This window comes from Parasteatoda tepidariorum, chromosome 2 (genome assembly GCF_043381705.1).
Source record: "Parasteatoda tepidariorum isolate YZ-2023 chromosome 2, CAS_Ptep_4.0, whole genome shotgun sequence".
NCBI lineage: Eukaryota > Metazoa > Arthropoda > Arachnida > Araneae > Theridiidae > Parasteatoda > Parasteatoda tepidariorum.
Window position 1 is genome coordinate 2705377 of NC_092205.1, and position 25914 is coordinate 2731290.

General features: G+C 25.6%; 2 protein-coding genes across 4 annotated transcripts in view; both read left to right on the forward strand.

Annotated features, from left to right (window-relative positions):
- LOC139424922 (uncharacterized) overlaps positions 1 to 25914 on the forward strand; it is a 40035-nt gene continuing 14121 nt past the window's right edge. Inside the window, exons 1-4 of one of the 2 annotated variants that reach the window (XM_071177055.1) lie at positions 1 to 276; positions 20850 to 20936; positions 22256 to 22391; positions 23075 to 23212. In XM_071177055.1, the coding sequence (XP_071033156.1) occupies positions 22260 to 22391; positions 23075 to 23212 (270 nt within the window). In that variant the 5' untranslated portion in view covers positions 1 to 276; positions 20850 to 20936; positions 22256 to 22259. The remainder of the gene's footprint in view (positions 277 to 20849; positions 20937 to 22255; positions 22392 to 23074; positions 23213 to 25914) is intronic. The other variant, XM_071177056.1, reaches the window with a different exon arrangement.
- On the forward strand, positions 456 to 16019 carry LOC107439694 (double zinc ribbon and ankyrin repeat-containing protein 1). 2 transcript variants are annotated; one of them, XM_043045193.2, is made up of 7 exons: positions 456 to 540; positions 1706 to 2236; positions 6877 to 7165; positions 8995 to 9228; positions 11164 to 11373; positions 12321 to 12453; positions 15509 to 16019. In XM_043045193.2, the coding sequence occupies exons 2-7, from the start codon at positions 1767 to 1769 to the stop codon at positions 15532 to 15534; spliced, it is 1362 nt and encodes a 453-aa protein (XP_042901127.1). In that variant the 5' UTR covers positions 456 to 540; positions 1706 to 1766; the 3' UTR covers positions 15535 to 16019. The 2 variants fall into 2 exon arrangements, with proteins under 2 accessions (XP_042901127.1, XP_042901126.1); XM_043045192.2 differs by having other exon boundaries at positions 458 to 598.

The window sequence follows — 25914 nt, forward strand, 5'->3', positions numbered from 1 at the left end:
AGATTTGAAAACGTGCATTTGGATTTTAACTGTATCCTTACACTCAAAATAACGTTTCGAATTATATACAACTTGCGCGAGGCAACGGAAAATCTGATCAGTTTTCGTTCTTTAACTCTTATCAAGAATCAATTGTTTCAATGGTATCAAAACGCTAAGTTTAAAAAGTTCAACGCGTTATTTGAAAAAAACTATACTTTTGTTTCAGCTATTAATTGTTGCAAACAAAAATTTTAAATTATATCAAAAAATTTAATAAACAAGAATTAGTATATAGTAAGTGTCTTAATATATAATTATTATTTCATCGTTAAAAAAATGTATAAGTATTGTTTATAAAAATCTTATGAAACTAATAATATTTTTAAAAAAAATTATGCTCCAATATTAACAAGATAGTTAAGACTGTAGACTATTTTTGTTCGTTTAGTATTACCATTTTGACTTTTTATAATTATCAAATATTTTAGTAAACTACTATTTTAATCACCGTAAAGTATTATGTGGAACGTGGTTTAGAAAATTGAGTTTTTTTAAATAGTACTTTAATAAGTATATTATAAACAGCCCTAAGTATCGTACGACTTTTAATTTATGTGTATAAACAATTCTATATTTTAAATATTTTCCACTATCACTCATTTAATTTTTATTGGTTTGAGTTTGCTGCTTAAAATTGGCTAAGATAAAAATTTAAAGGCTTATTATTAAAGATTATAAATTACATTGCTGAAATTGGTTGCATTTAACATCCTAATTAGTGAACCGATGAACTAATAATACTAATCGCAACAAATGTTTTAAATTTTCTAAATTTGATAAAATTAGCAATTTGAGTTTTTGTTTTTATAATCTTTGACTTTTTTTTCAATCAGTTAAAGTAGCATAATTTTTAAGCTTCTTATACTAATTCACAAAACATGACTGAATGAAAATTGAATTATATATAAGTATTTAATTAGGAATATAAGTATAAGAACACCTTAGTAAGGAATTATTAAAAATACCTTTTACAGTTAAAAAGGCTCTTTTTTTTTATACATTATTGGCTATTGTGAAATTATTTTTGTTTGAAAGTGCCAAGTGATAACTATATGAAATATTGTAAGTGTGCAAAATATACCTATAAATAAAAACATACTTTATGCACTTGTTGATGTATGGAAGTTTTGTTTTTAATTGTTAAATAATAATAGTATTTCAAAAATCACTGTGCGATCATTAGTTATTCCTAATTAATAAAAAAAAAATTATGATTTGTTAAAACTTTTTTTTTCTTAAATTTCACCATAGTCTTAAAAAACTTAATTATAAGTTTAATTTATTACAAATATTAAATCTTCAAATAAATCCTGTTTTTTATTCTTTTATTGTACTTTTTATTATTATTTGCTTCTCCTATTACTTAGTAAATTTTACTAAGGTTTTTCATTATGTTCAAACCAAAGATACATTTCTAATAACATCGTCACTGGTTGTATAAGACAAAAATTCTATCAACTTAAATGTTCTTTTTTTGTTCTAAAAATGAAATACTTTGTATAGTAATGTTAAATTTATTACTAATTTGTATACCTGTGTCTTACTTAATGTTAGATTTGTTACTATGCATATTTATAACATAAGAGTCAGTAGTTATAAATATATATATAATAGTTCGAAAATTTCCCACTTACTACTGTTACCATTTTTATAAATTTTTCAGTCAATTTTCCAACATTTATGACACCTTCTCTAAACATTATTAATTGTGTTGTGCTCCTGCGATGGCACCATTTTCTATTCCTACTCCTCATATTGTACCTCTGGATTTAACGTCATTTGGTGCACCAAAAAGTCTTAGTACAAATACAAAAATTGAGCTTTTTTGTGAAACTTGCATAAATCATGAAATATTTTATACTCTTGATGGAACAAAACCTCAACCGTATGCAGGTATTGTACAAGGTAATGAGACGATCAAATATGTAGCACCTTTCTCGTTACCTGCTGGAAAAATAACTGTGCGTGCCATAGCTATACATGCCAAAATGCATTCTATGTTTAGCAATGTGATAACAAAAAATTTCAAAGTTGTGAAAGCAGAAGAAAGACATTCTTCAACAAAATTTGAAAAGAATAAAGATAAAGGAAAGGCTAATGAACCTGCAAGTTTGAATGAACCCAGTACTTCAAATGATATTGTAGATGAAGTTTCTGATCATATAAGTGATGATAATACCCATAATTCTCAAAAGTAAGTGTTTTTTCCTTTCCTCAACTTTTGAAATATGCTTTTTTATAAAAATACTCATACCACAGGGGTAGAAATTAAGAAAATTTAGTTACTAGTTCAAAGACCATTCATTCTTTGTACTAGTTATGGCTGTGTATAGAGTGGTTTAAGATATTGCCACTCCATACACATTTTTACTGGACCCTTCACCCTGTGGCAGAATCATGGCAAAATTGTTGAAGAACATTGCTGAGTTCTTGTTGAATGATATTTCTTTTGGGAAGTAAATTTTTTTTCGGTAGAAATTTTCAAAAGATCTTTATTTTTTTTCAGAATTATATTCAAAAGATGCTTTTCTTGCACAACAGAGTGGAGAGAAATGCTGTGATTTTTCTCTTCTCATTTGAGAATAATAAAGTAAAAAATTTGGTTTTCTTTTCTGTAGAAATTTTTGTTTGCATTTTTTATGCAGTTATTACTATTGATTTCCACTACGAATTTCATGATTTTTCTATTTTTTTAATGTGATGATGATATACAAAATGCAAAAAAAGAAATAATTAGTGTGTTTCCCCCCTACAAAATGCGAGAATATTTCCTATAACATAAGAATAAGAAATTTTTTTTTGTAGTTGACGTTTCTGTTACTTTAATTTAGTAGCATGTAAATTTGTAATTATTAAAAGTATGTTGCAGAAATATGTTAGTATTAGAGAGGTATGTTGCAGAAAGCCTGAAAAAATTCTGCTACAGGGACCCTTCACATGTCTCTATTATATATATATAAGACGCCCGGTAAATATGTGTGAAGCGCTTCGCTCTCTTCTTCCATAGGTCCTGGGTTCGATCCTCTGGCTGGGTAAGGTTGACTCAGCCTTTCATTCCTTCAGTGGGTTAAAATGAGTGCCAGGCATGCTTGGGTACTTAACACTGGGAGTTCCGCATTCAGCTGACTGCTCAACTGGTACATCTGCTCTTGTACCCACCCTACAGTCCAAGGTCAAGAAACAGATGGGCACAGTAGGCCTTTGACCTATTTGGTCTGTCGTGCCACAGAGTTTATTTGTATAAATTTTATAAGATAATTTTAATGCAAAATTACATTTCAGAAAATGTTTAGTTCCAATTATGATAAAAGATGCTATTTTAGAAAAAAAATACAGGCCAAAACACGGAGCCAAAATTCCAAATGGCATATCACATATCAATTTCAGGTTGGTGGGACCATTCGTCTTATGGTTGTCAGAGTCAAATTTTAGTGGCCTCTAACCAAAGAATTTCCGGTTATTTTCTATGTAATGCAAATGGCAATTTTGGTTAACAAGTGCCCAGGGTCAGCCTTTTAAATGATGATCATTTTTTAAAACATGTGGCAACTTCTTCTGAAATTAAAAATTCTAAATAATTAGAGAAACTGTTATTATTTTTAATGTATTAAAAGTATTTCTCAAGATTATTTCATTTTTAAAATTAAATAAAATTTTCTTATCTCCCATGTAGGTTTATTAAAATACAAGCATTTATTAACATTTTCAACAAAAAGAATATGGGTGTAAGTTTTTTAAATCATATAAATTATAGGTCCAAAAGTGTTTTTGCTTGCGTGAACATTAGGCTCTAGTGTGATATCATGAACATTAGTGCAAATTTTAACATCACTACATATGGTCTAAAAATGCTGTTTATATTATATTTATTGTAATATTCTTCTGATGATGCTAATTTATATTTTTACATTTGTCAATATTTTGATGTAAAATTTTTCAACCCTAATAATAATATTGTATTCAATAATTTAATATTTGCGACTTTATCTATTCGATGTGGTAATAATAATATCAAATCAGATATTTATAGTTTTTTAATAGTGATCAAAATATTATTTTATTGGGTATATTGTTATCGCAAAGTATCATATTTACGTATATATATATACCGTAAAGAATCTTTGCTGTCATATTTTCTACACCATTACGTATTACTAATTACTGGTAGCTGATAATGTGTGTAAACTAGGATTTGACATTGTTCCTATATGTTTGCAAACTTGGCTTCATGTTCCTTTTCATTAATAAGTAAAGAATAATGCGATGCATAAAATTTATGTTTAAATTTAAACATAAAATTCACTTTTTGAAAACAAATCTGATCTAATTTTGTTGTGGTCATCATAGTGACATTATATTAATTTTATTACTTTTAAATGTAATTGTCCATAAATTCAGGATAAATTTTTTTAATTTAAAAAAAAAAAGAAGAAAAATTTTGTAGTTGTGTTCCACTTTTTGGAATTCCCATAAAAAGATTATTTTTTATGATTTAAAAATAAATCTTTTTTGGGAATTCGAAAACCCCAAACCTCTACCTATGCATCCAATAATTTAAAACCTCACATTTTTATTCATGGTGTAAATATAAATCTTGCAATGTATTTTAAATTACATGAATTCAAATTCCTGAATTCACATTCTTGTGAATTTCAAGCATTTTTTTATTTTTTAAAAAATATTTTGTCTATATTTTTAGATTTCTTGGTATTTTTAGATTTTTTACCAAAATCTTCCCTAATAAATTATAAAAAAAAGTTATGTAAAATTAATTTGAACTCAAATTATACCTTTTAAACCAAATTCTGTTGAGTAATTCTATTATTATTTTTTTTTAAAAATACCTAAGTTAATAAAAAGTATTAAATGATTTTGAATTGTCTTTAAAGCAGTATTCTAGTTTTATTTATTTTATTTTAAATTTCTTCTTAATTAAATACTTATCTAATGTTAAAAAGTTTTGCTAATTTTCATTATAACTTATCTTCTGTTTAGCCTTTGTTTAGATGTTCAAAATTTCAGTTAAGCTTTGCATTTCTGTGTCATAATATGAGCTTGCTGGACTACAAATATTTTGTTATATCATGACCTGGAGTTAAGTATTACTAAACAGGATTCCATTATTTAAAATAAGATTATGTCTCTCAATATTTCAGAAGCTTATTGATTTAAATTAAATATTTATTTTTTTCTTTTGGTCTTTATTTTTTTGTTGATATAATTTAAAAATATATTATAATTGTATTGATTTTTTTTTAAGTCTAATTTAAATGATATTTGATGTTCACAATAGGCTGCAAATTAAAAGTAAATAGGAAAGATTAAATGTAAATTAAAGTGATGCGAAACTTCTAAATTATAACTTTCCGTTATCTGTATGTAAAATAATTTGCTATTTGACAAACATATTTCAATTTCATTACACATACATTAAATATTTTAACATTATACCTATTTAAATTGGTGTAATAAACCTAAACTTAAATAGTTTTGTGTTTATATGAATATTTTATAATTTATTAAACATGTAGTTTTTGTATAAAAGTAATAAAGAGAATTTTTTTCTCACAAGAGTGGTTTAGAATAATTGATTTTGTTATTTCCAGATCAAAACTAATTAATTCTTCATTTGATATCTAACTGATAAATATGGTATTTGTCTTTCAGGAAAATATTGAGCTTGAATAAAAACAACTATGATTTTATTTTTTAGCGACTATTTTATAATAATCAAGGCTAGGATGTTGCTAACATAAAAATTTTAAAAAAATGCATATAAAATAAATTAACAAAAAGCCCAAAAAAACTGTAAAAAAAGGTTTGGAAATGGAAAGTTTTTTTAAAAAAAAACATGTTTTTTTAAGCTTTTTATTAAAAGAAATATCAATCATAACTTGTTTTTATATATTTAGTTGAAAATAGAGCAATAATCAAAAGAAATATGTCAGTTATGAAATATCATGTGTAATAAATCAATCTGATAAAGATAAGAAGGAAATTAATTATTTTTAGTGACACTCTCCAAAAACATTATAATTGCAATATATTGCCAAATGTTTGATATTCTTCAAGTTGAAAAATTACCTTTTGTTTAAAGGCAAACTTTTATATGCTGGAAAATCTCTATTCAACATCACCACTTGTCATTTAAGACAATTAAAATAACCAAATTCAATGTAATATTTACTTTAATTTATATTTAAAAAAAATATTCTTAAGCAAAATTAAGCAAGCATTAATTCATAAGCAAAATGCTTTTAAAATAACAAGATTCAATGTAATATTGTCATTAATTTATCTAAAAATAATTTACAAACAAAATGTTAAGATGAAAAATATTCAAAATTCATAAAAAGTGATTAAGAAGGAAAAAAATTAAATTTTTTAAAAAATGACATGAAAAACACAAATAATGCCGTGCAAATAAAAATACATTTATTATAGGATATTATAATATACAGAAATATTAAGTATTTCATTTACAATATTGTTTTTAAATATTATTGAGCATTATTAATATAGTTAATTAAAACTTTAATTTTGATTTGTATATAAATAAAATCAAAAAATCTGGTTTGAGTAAAAAATCCAATTTGTATTAAAAAAAACTGATTTTCTTCCTTTTAATTCTGTTTGATTGTCTAGAATATTTGTAGAAATTTTTTTTTGTGAAATCGTTTTTTTTTTTTTTTTTTTTTTTTTTTTTTTAATAAGGGTGAAGTTAATTTATTTCTTTTATTTTAAATTTCTTCTTGTTTTGATACCTATCAGATGTTTCACAACGTTTTGCTCATTTTTATTAAATCAATAAAACGTTTCTTAACTTTCGTTTAGAAGTTTGTCCAACGGGATCTTGCGTTCTTCAAATCTTGGAGTAAATATTGAATTATCTGATGAGGAGGAACTACTAAATAACAGTCATAACTCTTCCCAGGATACAAGCAGTATTGGTGAAAGTTTAGACGAGGATAAAACATTATTTGAAAATGAAAACGTTCTTCTACTAGAAGAAAATTCCTCTAAAGAAATTAAAAATTCAACATTTTTTCTTGGAAATGAAGATGTTGTTCCAGATTTTTCAATTGGTGCTGGTGGATTGAATGATAAAGGTGACCTTATTCTGGTAATACTCTTTTTTGTGCTTTAAAATTTGATATTTCTGTCATTCTTATAACAAGATCTGGGTTGAAGAAAATGATAGATGTTTTTTGCAACCGATTTTTGTAAAAAAAAATATAATAAAAAAATCTTTTTGCGAAAAAACTTATTTTTGCAGAGAAATAATTTTACCGAAAAGTGCTCTGTTTTAGTACCTAATAATTTTTTTTACTCCACATTTTTTATAAATATCCATGTGTTTTTTACATAGTTTTTTCTGCCGCTTCCCCATGGTTTTTCAAATGAATTCTGATGTAATTATTACGTTGTTCCTACTTGCAAAATTCAAACTCGTGCTATCAATCTTTGATACTTTCGATTCCTGACAATTCCATTGTTAGTTTACATCGTTTAATGTTTTTTCCACGGTTATTTATTTATTAAGTTTACAGCTTCTCATATTTTTTTTAAAGTTCTGACATTTTTTATGCGCTTCGATCGTAAATTCATGTCGTTTAACGTCAGTTTTTGTTTGGAAGTTATTAAGTTTTTTTACATGGTTTTTGCCTTTTCACAGTTCTGCCCTTTTCACGCCCGATTCATGGAGAGGGAATCCATCGTAACTTCCTGTTGTTGGATGATAATTTTGTTGGACCTTTTTCACTAGATTTTTCAAACTCTGATATTTTTAATACACTATCACGATAAGGGTATTTCATATTTGAGTTTTGACTTGTAAGATTCTCGACGTTGCCTGCCGAAAAATTTCGTCGTTTTCCGATTATTCGCTTTTTAACAATTTTATGTGATCATTTATATTAAGGGAAAGTTCGTAAAGGGGCCTTTTTTACAAATTTGAATTTTGGTGAAGGGGATGTTTTTAAGAATTTTAATTTTGTGCTAGGGCCGTTTTTTTAACATTTGAATTTTGTAAAGGTGTTGCCAAGTGGCCCCAATTTCTGCCTGTATGAACCTCTGATGATGTCATTTATTAAAAAATAACAAAAAATAAGTTAATTGCAAAAGAACTATTTGTCGGGTGTTCCGAAAATGCCAGGACCAACAGAGGGCTTAAAATAGTAATTTTAATTAAAGAATGTCTTTATATTTTTCCTACTGAAAGTTGTCTGTTAATGATCAGAGTAAAGTTATTTTAAATTTCTTTCTTGGAAAAAAAAAGTTTTAGCGGGTAGCAAATTAAAATGGTCCATTCATTTAATGATGTTTGAAGTATGGCATCTGGTGGGTAATGCTGACCACATTGCCATTGTCCTGCTGTTTGTCTCAAAGTAGTAAAGCCTTTTAATGTCCATTACTCCCCTTAACAGGGCCGGATAGCCTGTTTGGTAAAGCTTCGGGCCCATGTCGAAGAGGTCGTGAGTTTGATCCCCGCAGGCCGTGTAGTAATTTGTGACTTTTGCATGTTAAATCTGTCAGGTCAAAACGTCCATTATGTTCGCGTAACATTTTATACCTCAGGGGGTACTGAATTGGCGATTGATCATTCTCTGCTTCAGGTCAAAATTGCAATCAGTGAATGAATGAATGGGTCCACCTTATAAACGGGCTGTGACATGTGTGTGGCTGTAGTCATATTCTTGGCCATAGATTGCACCACTGAAAAACAAGAAATGCGCCATCTGCGTTAAATTCGTTTTGTTTCACCAACTGACTTGCTGGTATTGACAAGTGGCATTAGAAACAACTCCCTTTAACTGACAACTGGCTGTTGCAGGAGAACGTTATTTTTGAAATAATCTAATTAAATTTTTAATGCCTCTTTCAATGCTATACCGCCCTTCAATATAGATTTTAAAACAAATTATTTTAATTAACATTTCTTTTTCTTTAAAGCTTGGAACCAGTGATTTAAACAGCAGTTTATATTCTTGTAAAAAATGTGAAAAGGACTCCGAGATTTGCACTGTTTGTCAAGAGAGGAACACATTGTCAGCCAAACACTGCATTTACTGTGGGCAAAGATTAAAGAAAATATGCAGTCTCTGTAAAGAAGATAATCCTATGATTTCAAAGTTTTGCCAGTATTGTGGTCATAAGTTATATGTAGATGGCAATGAAACACCAGAGGTAATTCAATTAAAAATATTTAATGGAAAAAATGAAAAAACATTCCTCTAAATTAGGTTTGTATTCATAGAATATCTTCATAAAAATGCAGTAGTTATTCGTAAATTGATCTGTTAAAAACTGTATTCTAAAAATAAATGAGTAATTTCGATTTAAAAGGTAAGAAATTTAGAATCTTTTTTGAAAAATTCCATATTATAAAGAGGAATATTGAACTATATAATTTTATTTTTATGCTCCTATAACTTATTTTTGAAAATGCAAACAGAATCCATATTCAAGGAAGACATCACCAGCAAATTTTTATGTAATTAAAATTATCTTAATTTTTCTTTTGAGCAGTGTTGTATTATGTCTGTCAGATTTAAAAAAGAGAAAAAAAATATTTCAGGTCATTTTTTACATGAAATAAAATTTAAATAATAAAAATTATCCCATTTTTTTAAATGAAATTTATTAAGAAAGGAATTTTTATTGTAATATTTTACCTTAATGCATATTCAGTAAGAATTGAATGATAAATACTCCATCCAATTTGCATTCTTTATTTTACTTACAAATAGTATGAAACAGTTTTTGGAACACAAATTTTTTCCAGTATAATGTAAATATATCTAATTAAGTATAAAAGACAGTCTTTAAAAATTCAGGATTATGATTTCTTCAGGGAGAAATCTATATCATCCAGGGAACTTGAAGAAACTGGACAAAATGGAAGAAATTGAAAATAAGATTGAAGAGTTTTATTTTAAACAAGTAAAATTTCATACAACACAAAAATGTACTATATTCACTTTTATTTATTTATTTTTTAAAAAATAAACTACTGTAATTAAAATTATTTAAATATTTTACTCAATTTTAATATATGTTAAACCTTTACTATAATAATTTGTTTTTAAAAGGAATTTAAATTATTCTCTTTTTGGCTCTAAATAAATAGGAACACCTAATAAAATTTTACGAATAATTAGGTTGGAAATAAATACTTTTCAATTTTATATAAATTGTCATGCAAACTTATGTTATTTTTAACGTATTTTTTATGCACATATTTTTTTCTTTTTAGTTTATTTTTATTCTGTTTAATGCATTTACTATTTGTACCATTTGCTCGTAAATACAATCATAAATTTTATTAACTGGTTAATTTTTATTATGAGTTTTTAATATTAATGTATTTTTAGGTATCAAAATATTTTATATCAATGTATTATTTTTGTTGTCAATTTTGAATATTGATTTTGTTTTTGATATCAGGTATAACTAAATAGCATTGGTGTAATGAATAAAGCAGCTTAAAAGTTATTGCTGAATTAAACAGATCAAGATTGTAATGTTAAACTGTTAAAAAAAAAATTGCTTTATTATTTGATCTTTCTTTTTTTAAAAAGAGTTTTCCATTTTCTTTCACTTTGCTTGGAAGAAACTTATATATCTAAACTAGTTTTTTTTTCTCGCTATGAAAAGAACCTGGCCACTCTCCACTGAAAACATGGAGAAATTCAATCAATGCATTTTTTTTTCAAGTAATAGAATTGAGTTAGAAGTACCTAGTTATTTTTTAGCTTAGGGAGTTTATAATTAGTATCAATAATAAAATATAATCCCTTATTTTGAAGGATGAATCATTAAATATATTTTTATGTTGAAAATGTCTTTTTTTTTATTAGGTAAACCATTTTTCCAACCTTAACTTTTTTCTTCTAAATTGAATTTTCCAAGGTTTTATTATGAAAAAAATTAACTTGTAAAACATAATTTCAGAATTTTTATGAATTAGTGAGAAAAAAAAGGGATTGTTTAATTTAATTTTCTATTTTTTTCGTAACTTAACATGTAACTTATTTTTATGTGATTCAGAAATTTTTAACTGTGTTTATCTAGTCTGGCTGTTTTTCTAATGGAATATTCAAAATAACTAATCTTTGACAGATCAATTTGCCTAAACTTGATGAAACACCTCTTATTAAGAAGAAAAGTGTTGGAGTTCAAAGTTCTGTAGCTTCCATTGAGAAATATGTCCAATTTTCTCCAACAAAAGTGAAAAACCCTTTATCACCTGTCCTTAAGCAATTACCTCCTCATAGTCCTGGGCGAGGATATTGGCATCAGCAGTTAGATTTTATATGCAATAATTTAAAGGTAAAATAAATTATTATTAACCATTTTATGCTTTTGTCAATATGTTTTACTGATAACTTCGTTATAGCATAACTTTTTATAAAGATAAACTTAATTACATTGCTAAGACTTGTTTTAAAATGTGACTTCATGCTCTTTTAATTTTCTTTATACCCTTGAAACTTAACAGTTTGCTGTAAATTTAGTGTATTATTTAATCATATTTTTTTTAAACTTTATTTATGTTTTATTTCTTTTTCTTTCTATTCTTGAAACTTGGTAGTTTACTCATAACTAAATAATATTATTAATTGTTACATGATGCTTTATATCATCATTTAATTTTTTTCTTTATAATTTATTCAAAATAAAGTTAAAATATTATATTAAATCAGGGATGTTAAAATATTAGCCTAACAGTTTTTATGTGATCTGCCAAGTCAGTGAAGAAAATTTACCTTGGACAGGTGTGTAGTTAAGGGAGTACACAGAAAAACTGTAATTGCCACAATTTTATCAATTTTGCTGATTGTTTACTAATTATAGTTTTTTTTATTAATTTTAAAATTTTTGTAATTTTTTTATGTTTTATATATTGTTTACAAATGAAATTTCTGTTTGCAGAATCATTTTTCGCTTCTTCACAACATTATAGCAAAGCTAAGTGCCAAAAATCTACAAAAGAAAACAAAAAACATTGATTTAAAATGGTTATTTATTATTAGGAGAGTAAATAATTTGTATTAAACTGCCACTATTGTATTTATTTTTACAGATTTTTATGGTAAATTTTTTTTTTAAGATATGACTCTCTCCCAACCCATGCTTCTACGAAATGGCCCCTTGCTTCAAAACAATTACCCACCCCTGTTGTAAACTTTTAATGCTTGCATTGATAAATTTTTAGCAAGAGAATTAATTTAATTTTTTAATAAATAATTTCTTAATTTTTCATTTTTTTCTTCCAGAGTCATGCCTATAATGACATCGAGTTTCGTAAGTCAATTAGTAGACCCATGTTAAGTTCCTTTCAATCTGCAAATGTAATTGAGAATGACGATAACATTGTTGTTACCCTAACTTTTTTGCCCTTTAACAATGGTAAGTTATTTAAATTTTTTAGATTTTATTGTGAGTTAGCAATCATAGATAGAGTGACTGAAAAAATTATGCACGAGTTTGTTTTCTTAGTACTTGAAAACTGTTGAATCAAATATCACAGTTATATTTTGTACCGCAGAAAATTAGCCTGAAGTTTAAAAAAAAAAAAAAAAGATATAATTTTTTAAAGAAAGAAAAGTAAAAAATTTAAATAATTTTCTAATGAGATAATTTTGAACAAAAGATAAAAAAAAAATCTGTCTGAAATTATAATTTTAAAATTCAGTGCAGAACCCGTTATCCGGAAATCAGAAAACCGGAATGAAATTCGATAAATGTTCCCGCCATTTTTTTAAAAAAAAAGTTTTTTTTTCCTCAGAAGATTTTAGGATTTTTCTTTCTTTTTTGAAAGATGTTTACCTTACCATCATTTTATAAACAATCATTAGTCTATTACTTCCTCGTTTTTTCTTCTTTTTTAGATTATTTCTAAATACTTTTTTTTAGTTGGGTTTAACAATAAAAAAAACGGCTTTTTGTAGCGATTCAGAAAACCGGGAAAATCAGTTATCCGAAATAGCGATGGTCCCGATCGTTCCGGATAATCGGTTCCCTACTGTATTTAAAAAGAAAATTTCGTAGTATTTTTTTTAATTTTCGTTTTTTTTCTTCTTTTAAACTTTACAGTTTTTTCTACTTTCATCGAATTTTTATATTATTTGATCATGTCAAATTTGATGCGAAGTTTTTAAATATTTTCTCTTTCTTGTAGTTCAGATTTGATGCAACAAGGATTTGCTTATCATATATATTATATTAACTTGATTGAATCAAAGTAAATCATTATTTTGGAAGTACTGCTTTATTTTCACCTACTTGTTTTAATTATCTTTACCTGTTTTAATTTTCGTTTTTTTCTTCTTTTAAACTTTACAGTTTTTTCTACTTTCATCGAATTTTTATATTATTTGATCATGTCAAATTTGATGCAAAGTTTTCAAATATTTTTTCTTTCTTGTAGTTCAGTTTTGATGCAACAAGGCTTTGCTTATCATATATATTATATTAACTTGATTACAATTGAATTGCAGTAAATCATTATTATGGAAGTACTGCTTTCAAAAATGCTGCTGAGCTATTTCTCAGGAAAAAAATTATGAATTAAAAATTATGAGAAAGAATTATATTAATAAATAAATGAGCATAATTAACATAAATAATAATTACATATATTGATTTCATTAAGATAATTTTATTCAAATTTACTTTTTTCACTTCTGTCTACATACTGTTCAATAGATGTGATGGCACCTGTTAATTTGTTTAATAAGTTATACATTGAAAGAAAATTATTCAAAAGCCAATATGCATTTAATTATTTGTATGCATTTGATTTGTCCTGCTTTTAATTTCCTGTGTATTTGATATGCTATTATGGCTTATTAGCCAACATATTGCACAATTTTTTTTCATTTCAGTGATAAACATAGAATTATAATTTCAAATGAGAATATACTGCTCTTAAAAATGAATCTTTAATACTCTTTATTTCATTAGCAAAAAATAAAATCTTAATTTTGTTAAGTTAGATTAGCTAATGATACATGCTTTTTAATATATTAAGATTATACATGTAATTCTTCCAGGGTAAAATCTGACAATGCACTTGAAATTCCTTTTAAATGTTGAAATTTTCTTCTAATTTTAAACTTTTCAAGGTCACATTTCAGCTATGGTGCATCAATATACTTTCTCCTTCATTCTGAGAGTGATCTGTAGCTGTATATATGCAGCATATATTTAACTCTCTGATCTTTTAGCTTTTCCTGCTTGTTTTCTATATTTTCCAGCAGGCATGTGATTTTTCCTCTAATTCATGGAATTCCGCGAATTATAAGACTGTTGTGGACTTCTGCAAGTCAATAATTTATATTCAACCACAATTTTCTTGAAGTTCTGATAATGTAAAATTTGAATTTTGCTACTTACATAAAATTTTGTTAACGAGACATTTATTTCGCTCTCAGGATCATCCTACTTATTTCTAAGTTCTAGTCCATTCGGGATTGCTTCTTTTTTTTACGTAGATAGAAAAACGCAACTTCGATGACGCGAGACTAAAAAAAATAACTTCCGCTAGAATTATTGAACTACTGAGGCGAACACAAAAGTACAAAATTGATAATCAGAAATGTAATTCCCAAATGGCAGACATTTAAAAGATCATACGCTGGAAAAAAATGGTATTTTTTCTAGTTTTTTTCTCAAACTTTTATTTTACTGAGTTATTTTTCATTAATCGAACTTTTTTCAGTTATTGCCGTAAATTTCATAATTTTTAGAATCTTTTTTTTATTGTTTTGATGCGATGACAACTTGCAAAAAAGGAGGAATATGTAAATTTTGCTATATATATATATTTATATTATGTGTTGATAAAAAAATAATTTATTTAATAAAAATAATTTTTTTCTCTTTTTATATTTTATTAACGTTACTTTTGTGCATAAAATTGAGTCTTTTATTTATATTCGACATACAAAAATAAAACTTTGTTAAGTGCTTAAAAAGATACAAATTGAGCAAAAAAAAATTTCAGATTATTTCTTCTTCCAGCAATCGCATGCCTGCTCTCAGTTTAGATTGTTGTTGTTGAAATATTCAAAATTAACCCTTCACTAAGTTTTGAAAAATTAAAAGATAAAATTCAAAATTTAGGTCCAAAAATCTTTTTAATTTGTTGAAATTGCACTAGTTTACTTTTATTACAAATGTACCTTGCTCTTTAAAGTCTCTGTGGAAGTGTCATCAAATGACCTGGTTAAAAAATAATCAGCTGATTTATAGTTAGTCACATATGTGTAAGACATGCTGTCAACTTTAGATTAATCATGTGAGCTTATGTTAGCCCATAATATTACATCATTTTTATTCTAGTTCAGTTTTGTATCTGATAATATTCAAATGTATTTAAAATGTTAAAGCAGCTTAATAACAATTTTGTTTTTGTTAACAATTTGAATACATTTAGTTATACTTTCCCTTGTCTTTTCAGGAAAGCAAAATAATTCTGTTGGGTAGCACTTCATCATTAAAGCATGTGTGACTGATTTTAAAGTTATGATTGCCATAAATATATACATTTGTAAAAATACCAATTGCTCACTTTACATTAAGTTAATATTTATAAAGCCATAATTTATCTATTGTTTACTAGTCAGAATATGGTAGTTAATTGTTTTTTATAACATTTATAGTATTATTTTAGTGAATGTTTTGTTTTTTTGTATTTAAGCATTTCTTTTTTGAATGTACAAATACTTTTTTGAATGTACAAATACTTTTTAATGATTACAAATATATGTATTATGGTTACTAGCTAGTGAACTTATGCTTTTTTCCAACTGTGTTACTTTGGTTAAATGGATGCACTGAAATACTGTTAATGATTCAAGATGCTCTAAGATATTAGGGGTTTTGGTTGTTACAGATAATTGTATTTTTTTCTACAGTATTGAGTAGGCATGATCAGTAACTAAACTTTAAAATGGCTGTCTTACTTACTTTTTTTTTTTTTTTAAAGGAATAGATGTATGAATATTCTTCACACTATGAAATCTTGATTTTGTTTCTGAAGAATAAAATGCTTTTAAAATACAATTATTGGTGTATTATTAATTGAACAGAGAGAAAATTATTAAATTAGTTGAGCAATTACAACTTAAGTGGCAAATATTGTTTCAGAAATATAAAACTAATTCATATGTAAAATTAACTTTTATTATTCTTGCACACTTATTTAAATTGTATTAAATTTTGAAGTTGATCAATGGAATTAAGATTAATATGAACTCTGCTAGTCACTATTTTTTTGACTTGTAAAATAGAATAAAAAAAAAAACTAAATATATATATAACTTGTTAAAGCTTTCTTTTTTAAAACAATTTTTCATGTATTTGTAATACCTATTTAAAGCTTAATGATCATTGTATCAATGTAATCATCTCTAAGTGTATTGTTCAAATAATAAATGAATTGATTGTTCAAACTTCATTAAAGAAAAACTAATTTTGATTCCCTGTTCGTTCAGAATTATAATTTTTTATTATTATGTACTAATGAATATGTGATTAACAATTACGTATATTAATGTAATGTTAAACCAACTGTTTATTTCCTTTATTATTGTTCCACAAATCCAAATGCTAATTTTCTTTAGGCACATTTATTTCATAAACAAAATTTATCGTTCTTTAAATTTGTTCAAATTTGTATAAATAAAAGTGTGTCTTAAAACTTTCATATTTTAATGCAAAAATATTTAGCATAACTCAGGAGTTTTAATTTCCTTAATTAATTTGTATTTGTAACAGTTACAGAATTTTTCAAATCCATATTTGAAAGAATTTTTTTTAGCTAACTCCAAATTTTTACTATGAATTCTTAGTTTTTTTTAACTGAAATCATCTATTTTTAAATACCTTTTAACATTGATAAACTTACGAATTGTTTTGAGTTTGTGTGATAAGTAATTTCTAAAATTTTTGAGGTTATAAAGTATAATTTTATAAATTTATAATTTTATTATTTTAAAATTTATATCTTTTAAGCTAGAACAACATAGTGTTTTTTATAAACATGTGAAAAATTAAAATTTTTTGTTCTAATTTCACCCGTAGTCACATATTTTTATTTGCAATTTCATAATTCTACATTCTCAATTTTAGCATTATTAAACTTATACTTATTTTGAGTTAGTATAGCATTGTGTTTTTATCAATTTATATGAAATAAATTTTTTTTCCCTCTCAGATTTGAAATTGTTGATTAAAAGAAATCAAAACTGAAAACTTTTACATTCTTGAATTAAAAGATACTAATTGAAAATAACTTGGTTAAAATATATTTTATTTCATGTGAATCAGGAAAAACTATTGTTGATCGAAATTTCTCATTTGTGTATTAATCATACTTTAGTTTGTGCTAATGACTCACATTTTAAATTTTTTTCGGCAAATTTCATTTAATTATTTGTCATTTAATTATTTGTATTAATTACAGCTTTGTTTGATCAATTATTTGTATTTAACAAAAGTTGATGCGGTTTCGAGATGTGTTTTCTTCTATAATTATCAAATTTTGTGTTTCTTTTGAGTTATTTGTGTAAAAGCGTAGCTTAATTTTCACTGTTTCATAAAACAATTGCATTTGTAGTCAAAATGTGGAATTTGGAACAATCATTAGTGCCTTCTAGTCATATAAAGTTTGTATTGTATGTTTTGTATTGATATCTTAATTGAAGTTTTTAAAAAATTTGTACTTTTTAAAACAAAATGGAGATTTATTTACTTTTATATGAACTGGAATGTTACTATTATTTTTATAGATAATTAATAAGAGTTTATTTTTATTATAAAAAAAAGCATAGTTGTTTAAAATGTTTTTAAGATAAAACAAAGAATAATAAAAAAATGTATACCTTATTAAATTGTTTTTTTTTACTAATCTTAAACAAATTATTTTTAATTTGTCTACGAATTTATTTAAAAAAAAATTATTTAGTTGCATTTTAAAGATGTAACATTTCTAAAATAATATTTTATCAAAATAATAAATGAACAGAATCTGTGAAACTGTATCTGCTACATATGTAAATCAGCCATTCACAATTTTCCCCCCTCTTCAAACTAAAAATTTCCAACAATTTATTAATTAATTTTTATTTTATTTCTTAATTTATTATTTAGAAATTTTTTATTAATTATTTATTATTTTTTAAAAAAAAATTGATGAATAATGTTTTTATTTTTTTTTATTTATTAAAAGAAGCTTTTGAATGTTTTTAAACATGCATGAAATATTCATAACTTAATAGATTGTTTAACAAGCTATCAAAAGTTGAAATATTGAGATAAAATCTGCATATTTTCTCATACAAACCAATTTTTTCTTTACATAAAAATTATCTATTGAGCCAAAGTTATTTCAAAACATCATAAAAGAAAAAAAAAGCTATAGTAGAAGCTACATAAGCCTTTTAGTTGTAAGTAAATGAAATTATTTTGACATATTATTTTTAAAAAAATGGAAGAAAAAGTTAGTTGCTCTAAAGATTAAACATAAGAATAAACAATGACATACAAATACAATAGGAAAATATCTAGAATAATATTATTATAAGTTATAGTTGAAACAGCTTTTGCATTACTCTGTGATATATTTTTATTATGCATTTTTTCTTAAAAATAGAATTAGTGAAAAAAATTGCATTTTTCAGAATTAAGTTAAAATGTAGGGATTGGGGTATCTATGACCATTCAGATTATTCTTTGTTACTCATAGTTGACTGCTTAATAATTTTCGAACTCTCTTTTTTTAGAAAAATCACTGATAAATTAAAAAATTAAAGTTTTAGGTTTGTTTTTATAGAAACAGTCCAATTATTTAATTTTATTGACATATTTAAGAAAAAAAAAAAATCCGAACAAGAAGTGATTTTATTCAGTTTATGGTAATCTGGAATTCCACTTGTGCATTTTCAATATATCAACGGCAGTATGCATGTCCCAAGTTCAGTATTATTACCTGAGGCTTAAAAATATTGCATATAATTTATGCGAATTTTGGCAGTGAATTTTTTAGTTTTTAAAATTGTGAAGATAATTACGAGTTGGGTGCCAAACTGTAATAAAATTTTATTAGATTTCAAATATAGGTACATTTTTATTATATCTTTAATGAAGACAAAAAAGTGAATTATGTCTTTTTATTTACAAATGGGTTGGAAAAGAAATTATAAGACGGGTTACATTTGTCAAGCTGATTCTTATTATCATGATAGCACATTTTTAAAGTTTTTTTTTCTTCCTAATATAAATTTCATAAATTTAAATGCTCTTATACTAATTAAATTTGTTATAAAATTTTCTATTTATATTAATAAAATCTGTATTTGCTTGTTATATCCTCGTTTAAAAAGATTACAAACAATATTGTTGCAAACTGTTTCAAAATGGGGGAATATTGCACATTGTACTAAAAAGAAAAATTATAGGTTAGGTTTGCTGAGACCATAGCTGGAAATTGTTATCATAAATTAAAGTTTAAAAATAGCTTTTCATTTCATAATTCTTAACATTTGTCTGACATAAAAGTTTTTTAATTTATATATTGTTTCTTTTCTTGATGAATATTTTAATGATCCATTAATTATGTGAAAAAATTATTCTGTTTTTTTCTGAGTTTCTCCTATTGAATTAAAAAACTTAAAAATCATATAATAGTTATTTAAAGCTATCAATTACAGTTTAAACAGATCCACGCCAAAGAATATATAATGTGAGAAGAAGTCTAGCTTCTTCGATATGTAGCTGGGGACAGCTAGGTCCTTCTGTATGACAAGAAAAGCACCAAAGGCTTTTGAGCTGACTCATGCGCACATCGTTCAGCCATCGTAGCGTCTCTAAACTTGTTTAACAACAAATTTTTCACCATTTTTGAAGTGACTGCCCCGATATCTATTTTAATTATACACCGATGTTAAAATAATAAATTTTATTTATTTTTTAATGAATTCGTCACCAGTAAATAATTTCCTTGTTTAATAAGTAAACCTTTTTCAGAACCACAAGGTCTGTAAAGAGCAAAAGCAGACATGTTTTGAGTCACTTTACATTCGATGCTTACATGGGAGGGGAGAGAGGTGTTTGTCGGGAGCTGAGGGGAATGGGGTTGCTTAAGGGATGAGGAGACAGGTTGTGATGGAGTTGACCGGTGCCTCTGGAACAGGTTTACATGCAGGCGTATGAGAGCTGGTCTTCTCACTTATATATTCTTTGTCCGCACTAGACAGGAATGTGGTTTTAAGTTCAACATGGTTATATATTTAATGTCAGTGCATCTAACTTAAAAAAATCTTTTCTTCAAGTTATGATTGATGTAATTTTGATACCTTGTTATTCATATAGCATTTCTTATTAGTGCTTTCAAACTGTGTAAGTTATTTATTTATTAAAAACTTAGTAAGTTATTTATTATAAAAAGGATCAATCCACAGTAAATAGTTTTGAGATTTTCCTGAATTATCTTGTAAAAGTTTTTTGTTTAATTTTTATTTTATTTATTTTTTGTAAATGTTGAACAGTGTTAGGGTCACACTAAAAAAACATCTTCTACTTTTTTTATTACTTAAACTTATTTTTTACTTTTGCCTTTTCTTTTTTAATGGAGGTTTTTTTTAACTGCTAAATTTTCCGCAATTTTTTGTTTTAAATTTTCATTTTGAGAAACTTTTCTTTATTTGTTCTTTTTATATTTTTGCTAAAACCCTTACTTCATTTAATATATGTATGAATTTTTTTGAAAACTTTACAAGTATTTGTTATTTTATTTGTAGATTTTAGCTTTCTATATTTTTTGCCTTTGAAGACTTAGTAACCATGCAACTTGGATTCTGAAACTTTTAATTTCCTTTAAAAAAAAAGTAAGATATTTATAGGTTTTATATTATAAATCAGTTTGGGTAGGGAAGCATAAAAACCAATTAAATCTCTAATCATTATTGCTGATTTTTAGTTTGCACTTTTAAAGTGCCTTAAAAATTTTACATTTTAATTGAAGGACATATTTCTGTTTGTATTGGTTATGTTCATGTGCTATTTTTAAATGAAAAATTTGTTATATTTTATCTCAGTTAAGAAATTTTCTGTGTATATTTATTTGGGGAGGTCTTAGACAAATATTAGTTAAGATATTTTACCTAATTTTTTTTATTATAATGATTATATGTTACACACAAAATTTTCTGTTTCTGTCTTGTCAAATCTTCTGAGTTGTCAAATTAAGTGTGTCTTTTTAACCGTTAATAAAGGGTGATTTAGTATATCAATTGCAAACTTGGAGGGGACAAAGGATAATAATAATCATAATGATTGGAAATTGCAAAGCAGCCAAGCATGTAAATGCCAGGTGTAGATATTCTATATAAGATATTCTAGATATTCTCCTAGATATTCTATATAACAAATAATAAGCAGTTCCGTAATTGAAAGGATACTTTTATCTATTTAAATTATTTTAATTTTATGCCAAATGTTTTTATTACAAAAAGTTGCTATCAAATTAGCCGCAAATGGTAGTTTTATTAATTCAATTATTTAGCAAAATCCATAAATTAGAAGGGAGGGGGGACAGGACAGAGAGAAGTCAGAGAATTTTACCAACCTGGAAATATCAAGAAATTCAATTAAAATACTCAAAAATCCAGGGAAAATGAATTAATTTGAATTTGATGTAACTAAAATTCCAATATTTTTTTCCAAATAAAAAAAAAAATTATCTTGCAATAAATATTAAAAAAATTTTTTTTTTCAACTCTAAAAGCAATATAAGTGTCTTTTAGTATATTTTTTGCATAAGAATGAGGCTTATCTGAAAAATTAATAAATAAAAATTTTTTCTGAGTATTGATTCCCACCCTGGTTAATCACCAAAAATTATTAAATCATTAAATTACTATTAAACGCAATTTTTGATGAAATTAAAAAAAACTTTGAAAGTTTAGATAAATAAAAGTACCCCTTCTAATGTGCTCAAACAGTTAGTCCGTAATGGGAAAACCCTATAATGGGGTAGAAGGACATTTATTTTCATTGACTGCTACGCAATTCTTAATCCAACATTAAATATTACTTTTCCTCAAATTTAGTAGCTGCTGTATTTAATCACTGTTATTTCTATTTTCTAATTAAATTTTGTAATTGGGAAATATTTGAATGTATTTGATAATTTTGTTTGTTTTAGTAATATGGATTTCAAGACAGTATTTGATGGAATTCAATATTTTTATGAGGATATTGTCCCAAAAGCTTTTTTTTCCTCTGACTGGAATGAAGAAAGTATTACCAATGCCTTTCAGTGGGTAAAGTTTTGTGAAGAGGTTAGTATACTTCGATAGAGTCCCATTTTAAGTAATTTGTATTTACTTTTCTTATTAAAATATTTTAAAGTAAATTAAGAAGACATATGAAGGCCTTATTTGAGTTCTAACTCTACTCTATTTGGTAAATAAAAAAATGAAATTAGCCACACTTTCATGCTCATACAAGATCAAGTCCTTTCTACCTTACTTTAAGCATATCTTCTACTTATTTCTCTTGACAAACAGAAGGCACCACAGATTGCACACAATAATAAAAGCAATACAAACTTTAAAGTCTCAGTACTGACCATGAAATTACAACACTGAAACGGAATCAGTGTTATAATTCGTATTTAGAGTTAAGGAAAGGAAATATTATTAAGAAAATCAATTACATTTATTATTTCAAATTTATTATATACATTTTTAAAATAGTTCATAAATTTCAATGTCTAAAAATTTTTTTCCTTGACAAATGTTATTTTAAACTGAACAAAAAGCAAAATAATATTTGAAGAATAAAAATTCCATTCTTCTATCTGCAACTTTTTATTTCTGCATTATGATAAATTTGTTGTAAATTTCAGATTTTTAATTTCATTTCTCATAAGGAATTTTTCTAATTACTTAATTTTTATGTTTTCCCTTATAATTATATTTGTGTATTATACTAAAAAAAGTTATTTTTATGCATTTAATAGGCTTATGCAAAGTGTACTGGAGAAAATGCTAATAGTATAGATATGCTGCTTCATTCTACAAGTGGGAAATTAAAAAAGTTATATCAGACTTCACTTTGTTTTCAAGATTTGCAGTCTTGCAGTACATTTTTGACTCAGGTGAAGAAACATTTATCTATGTTTCTTATATATTTTATATATTGTAACATTTTTAGTTAGAAGTCTATGAAAAATATTGACAAGAATATAGAGGTTTTTTTGTTTGTCATAAAAAGATAATTGCCTCACTGCAGTTTATGCATTCTTATTGAACAAAAAAATTACATATGGTCATTAAGACAAAGAAGATTTCAATATCTTGGGCTGTCATCATCATAAAAGTTATTATGGAATTTGTCTCTAAATAATTTATCTCCTATTAAATTATATTTGACAATATTTTTCTTATTTCTTTCTTAATATTATTCTTAGTTTATTATTGCATTTTTTAATTGAATTATTATTCTAAACTATGGGCTTCTAACTAAAAAGGATTTTCTTTTATGTTTTATTATTTAGTAATTGCATAATATAATTGACTTATTTTACAACATTTTATGATTAATTGGTTTCCATTTTGCAGTTATTGAAACATATATTTACTTTATGATATGCTCTATTTATTTTTTATATTAAATATAAAATAACTGTTTAAAATCTTGAAGCATTATTAAGAATTAAATTTTTCACTAAATAATTTCTTGAGCAAAAATTATGGTACCTTACGTTAGTCGGGCGCAAATGTCGCTGATTTCTAACCAAATGCGAGCCAAGTCGTCAAGTGAAGCGAATGACAAAGCAGTCAGCGGAATAAAAGTCGAAAACCTTCAACTAAAAACAAATATTTATTAATAGATATATGTATAAATAAAACAAATATATAATTTTTAAACCCCTTATAGTTGTAAGAAATTTGGCAGAAATCTACATTATTTGGCAATTTTTTGCTGGCTAACGGAAAAGTACCAAAATTATTCAAGGAGTGTAGCTAGAAATTATGTAAGATTTAAATAGTTTGAATATCTTACATAATGACAGAAAATGGTGCCAATAAAATCAATAAATAATTTTGAGATCTTTCACTTGTATAATTTGATGTAACTTTCTGTTAATCATCACAAAAAAAACAATAACTAGGAAGCAATAAAGAGAGTTATCAGTGATGATTATGCTCCAGAAAAAATCCGGTTTTTCGGATTCTTCGCTAATTGCGATCCGGAAGTTTCCGGAAATCCAAGGTCAAGAAAATATCGATCACATTTATAAATGAAAATTGTTTTATATTTCATTTCAAAATATTAGAACTAGAATTAATACTTGGCATCTCTTTTATTTTTAAATATTTTTTCGGATGGAATAATAAATGTGATTAGAGATAAAAGTAAACTTATACATAATTATTCATTTGAGATTTGCTGCATATAATTTATTTAGAATTTTATGTTTTGAAAATATCAATGATTTAAGTTTATAAAGACATTAATTTTTTTGTAATGCATCATTAATGATTTTACTCATGAACATTTCATGATTTTTGAGTTGGGCTCACAATCACCCCTGGAGTTACAGCAGAGTCTTCCATTAATTTCTTATTATACTTTTAGTTTCTTTATTTTTTTGTATTATTGGAAATCATTAATATCAGATTTTTGTTAATCACTATTTTCTCAGTTTTTTTGAAAACGTTTTTCTAATAAAATGGAAACAATGTACTGATAACTACAGACTGAAATGTGCTTTATATTCACACTTTTATTGGTTGTTGTTTTAGTCATAAAATGATGGTTATTTCAGCACTGTAAGAAATACATTTATCATTGTCAAGACATTGAATTTTAGTGTTGATGATATCTCAATCAATAGTATTTCTGTATCTTGACCCTGCTGATAGTAGTTGCAAAATAGTTGTCTGTCATTTTTATCATTTTGATTTATGCTTCTTACATTTTTTTTTTATTTTGTTTTACTGCAGTGCAAAGATAGCACTTTCTTTTGTTGAAATGCATTATTTATGGCTTAAATTCCTTTGATAACAATTGTCTTAATTATTTTAAACATAGTATAGAGTAATTTTAACTTTTTAAGACAGTCACATTGAAATTTAGATTACAATATTCATTTTATCTGAATTTTTAATATTAAAACTAAATTGAAATATTTTACAAAATGTTATCTTCTGCATTATTGTGATATCAAAAATTCTATAATAATAAAGATGCTTTAATTTATTTGTTTCATATTTGTAAATCTTTAGGTTATATTATTTTTATTAAGTGTTGTTAAAAGGCCTAGATATCCTGGTTGATAGGGCAATGGGCCCATGTCCAAGACGTTGTTAGTTTGATTCCCATCTGCTGAAAACTCCCTGTGTTGTAAAAGGTGACTGGTGCACATTAAATCTATCGGGTCACAAAGTTTTTTATGTTCCAATAACTAATCATATCTGTGGGTGTACTGAATTGGATATTGATCATTCTCCGGTTCAGGTCAAAATTATGATCCGTGGATGAATGAATGGGTCTGCCCTATAAATGGCTGTGACGTGTGTGTGGCTGAAGTCATATTCTTGACCATAGATGGCACCACTGAGAAACAAAAAAGGCACCCTCCGCCTTAAATCTGCTTGGTTTCACCAAGCAGCTGTTTTCAAGCTTGCTGGATTGGTTAGTGACATTAGAAATAACAACAACAGTATTGTCAATATTAAACATCATAGTTATTTTTTTTGTTTCATCTGTCTTTCTAATATTCATGTTCATTTTTATTTAAAGAAAAGGTGGTTCATATGTTTTGATTCTCTTATAGCTTATATTATTTTTTAT

What these genes read in the sequence shown, in the direction of transcription:
- LOC107439694 (XM_043045193.2), top strand. Translation starts at nt 1,767, where the DNA reads ATGGCACCATTTTCTATTCCTACTCCTCATATTGTACCTCTGGATTTA. An exon ending in ATAAAGGTGACCTTATTCTG is followed by an intron (nt 7,166 to 8,994) that starts GTAATACTCTTT and finishes TTTTCTTTAAAG; the next exon opens with CTTGGAACCAGTGATTTAAA. An exon ending in ATGGCAATGAAACACCAGAG is followed by an intron (nt 9,229 to 11,163) that starts GTAATTCAATTA and finishes AATCTTTGACAG; the next exon opens with ATCAATTTGCCTAAACTTGA.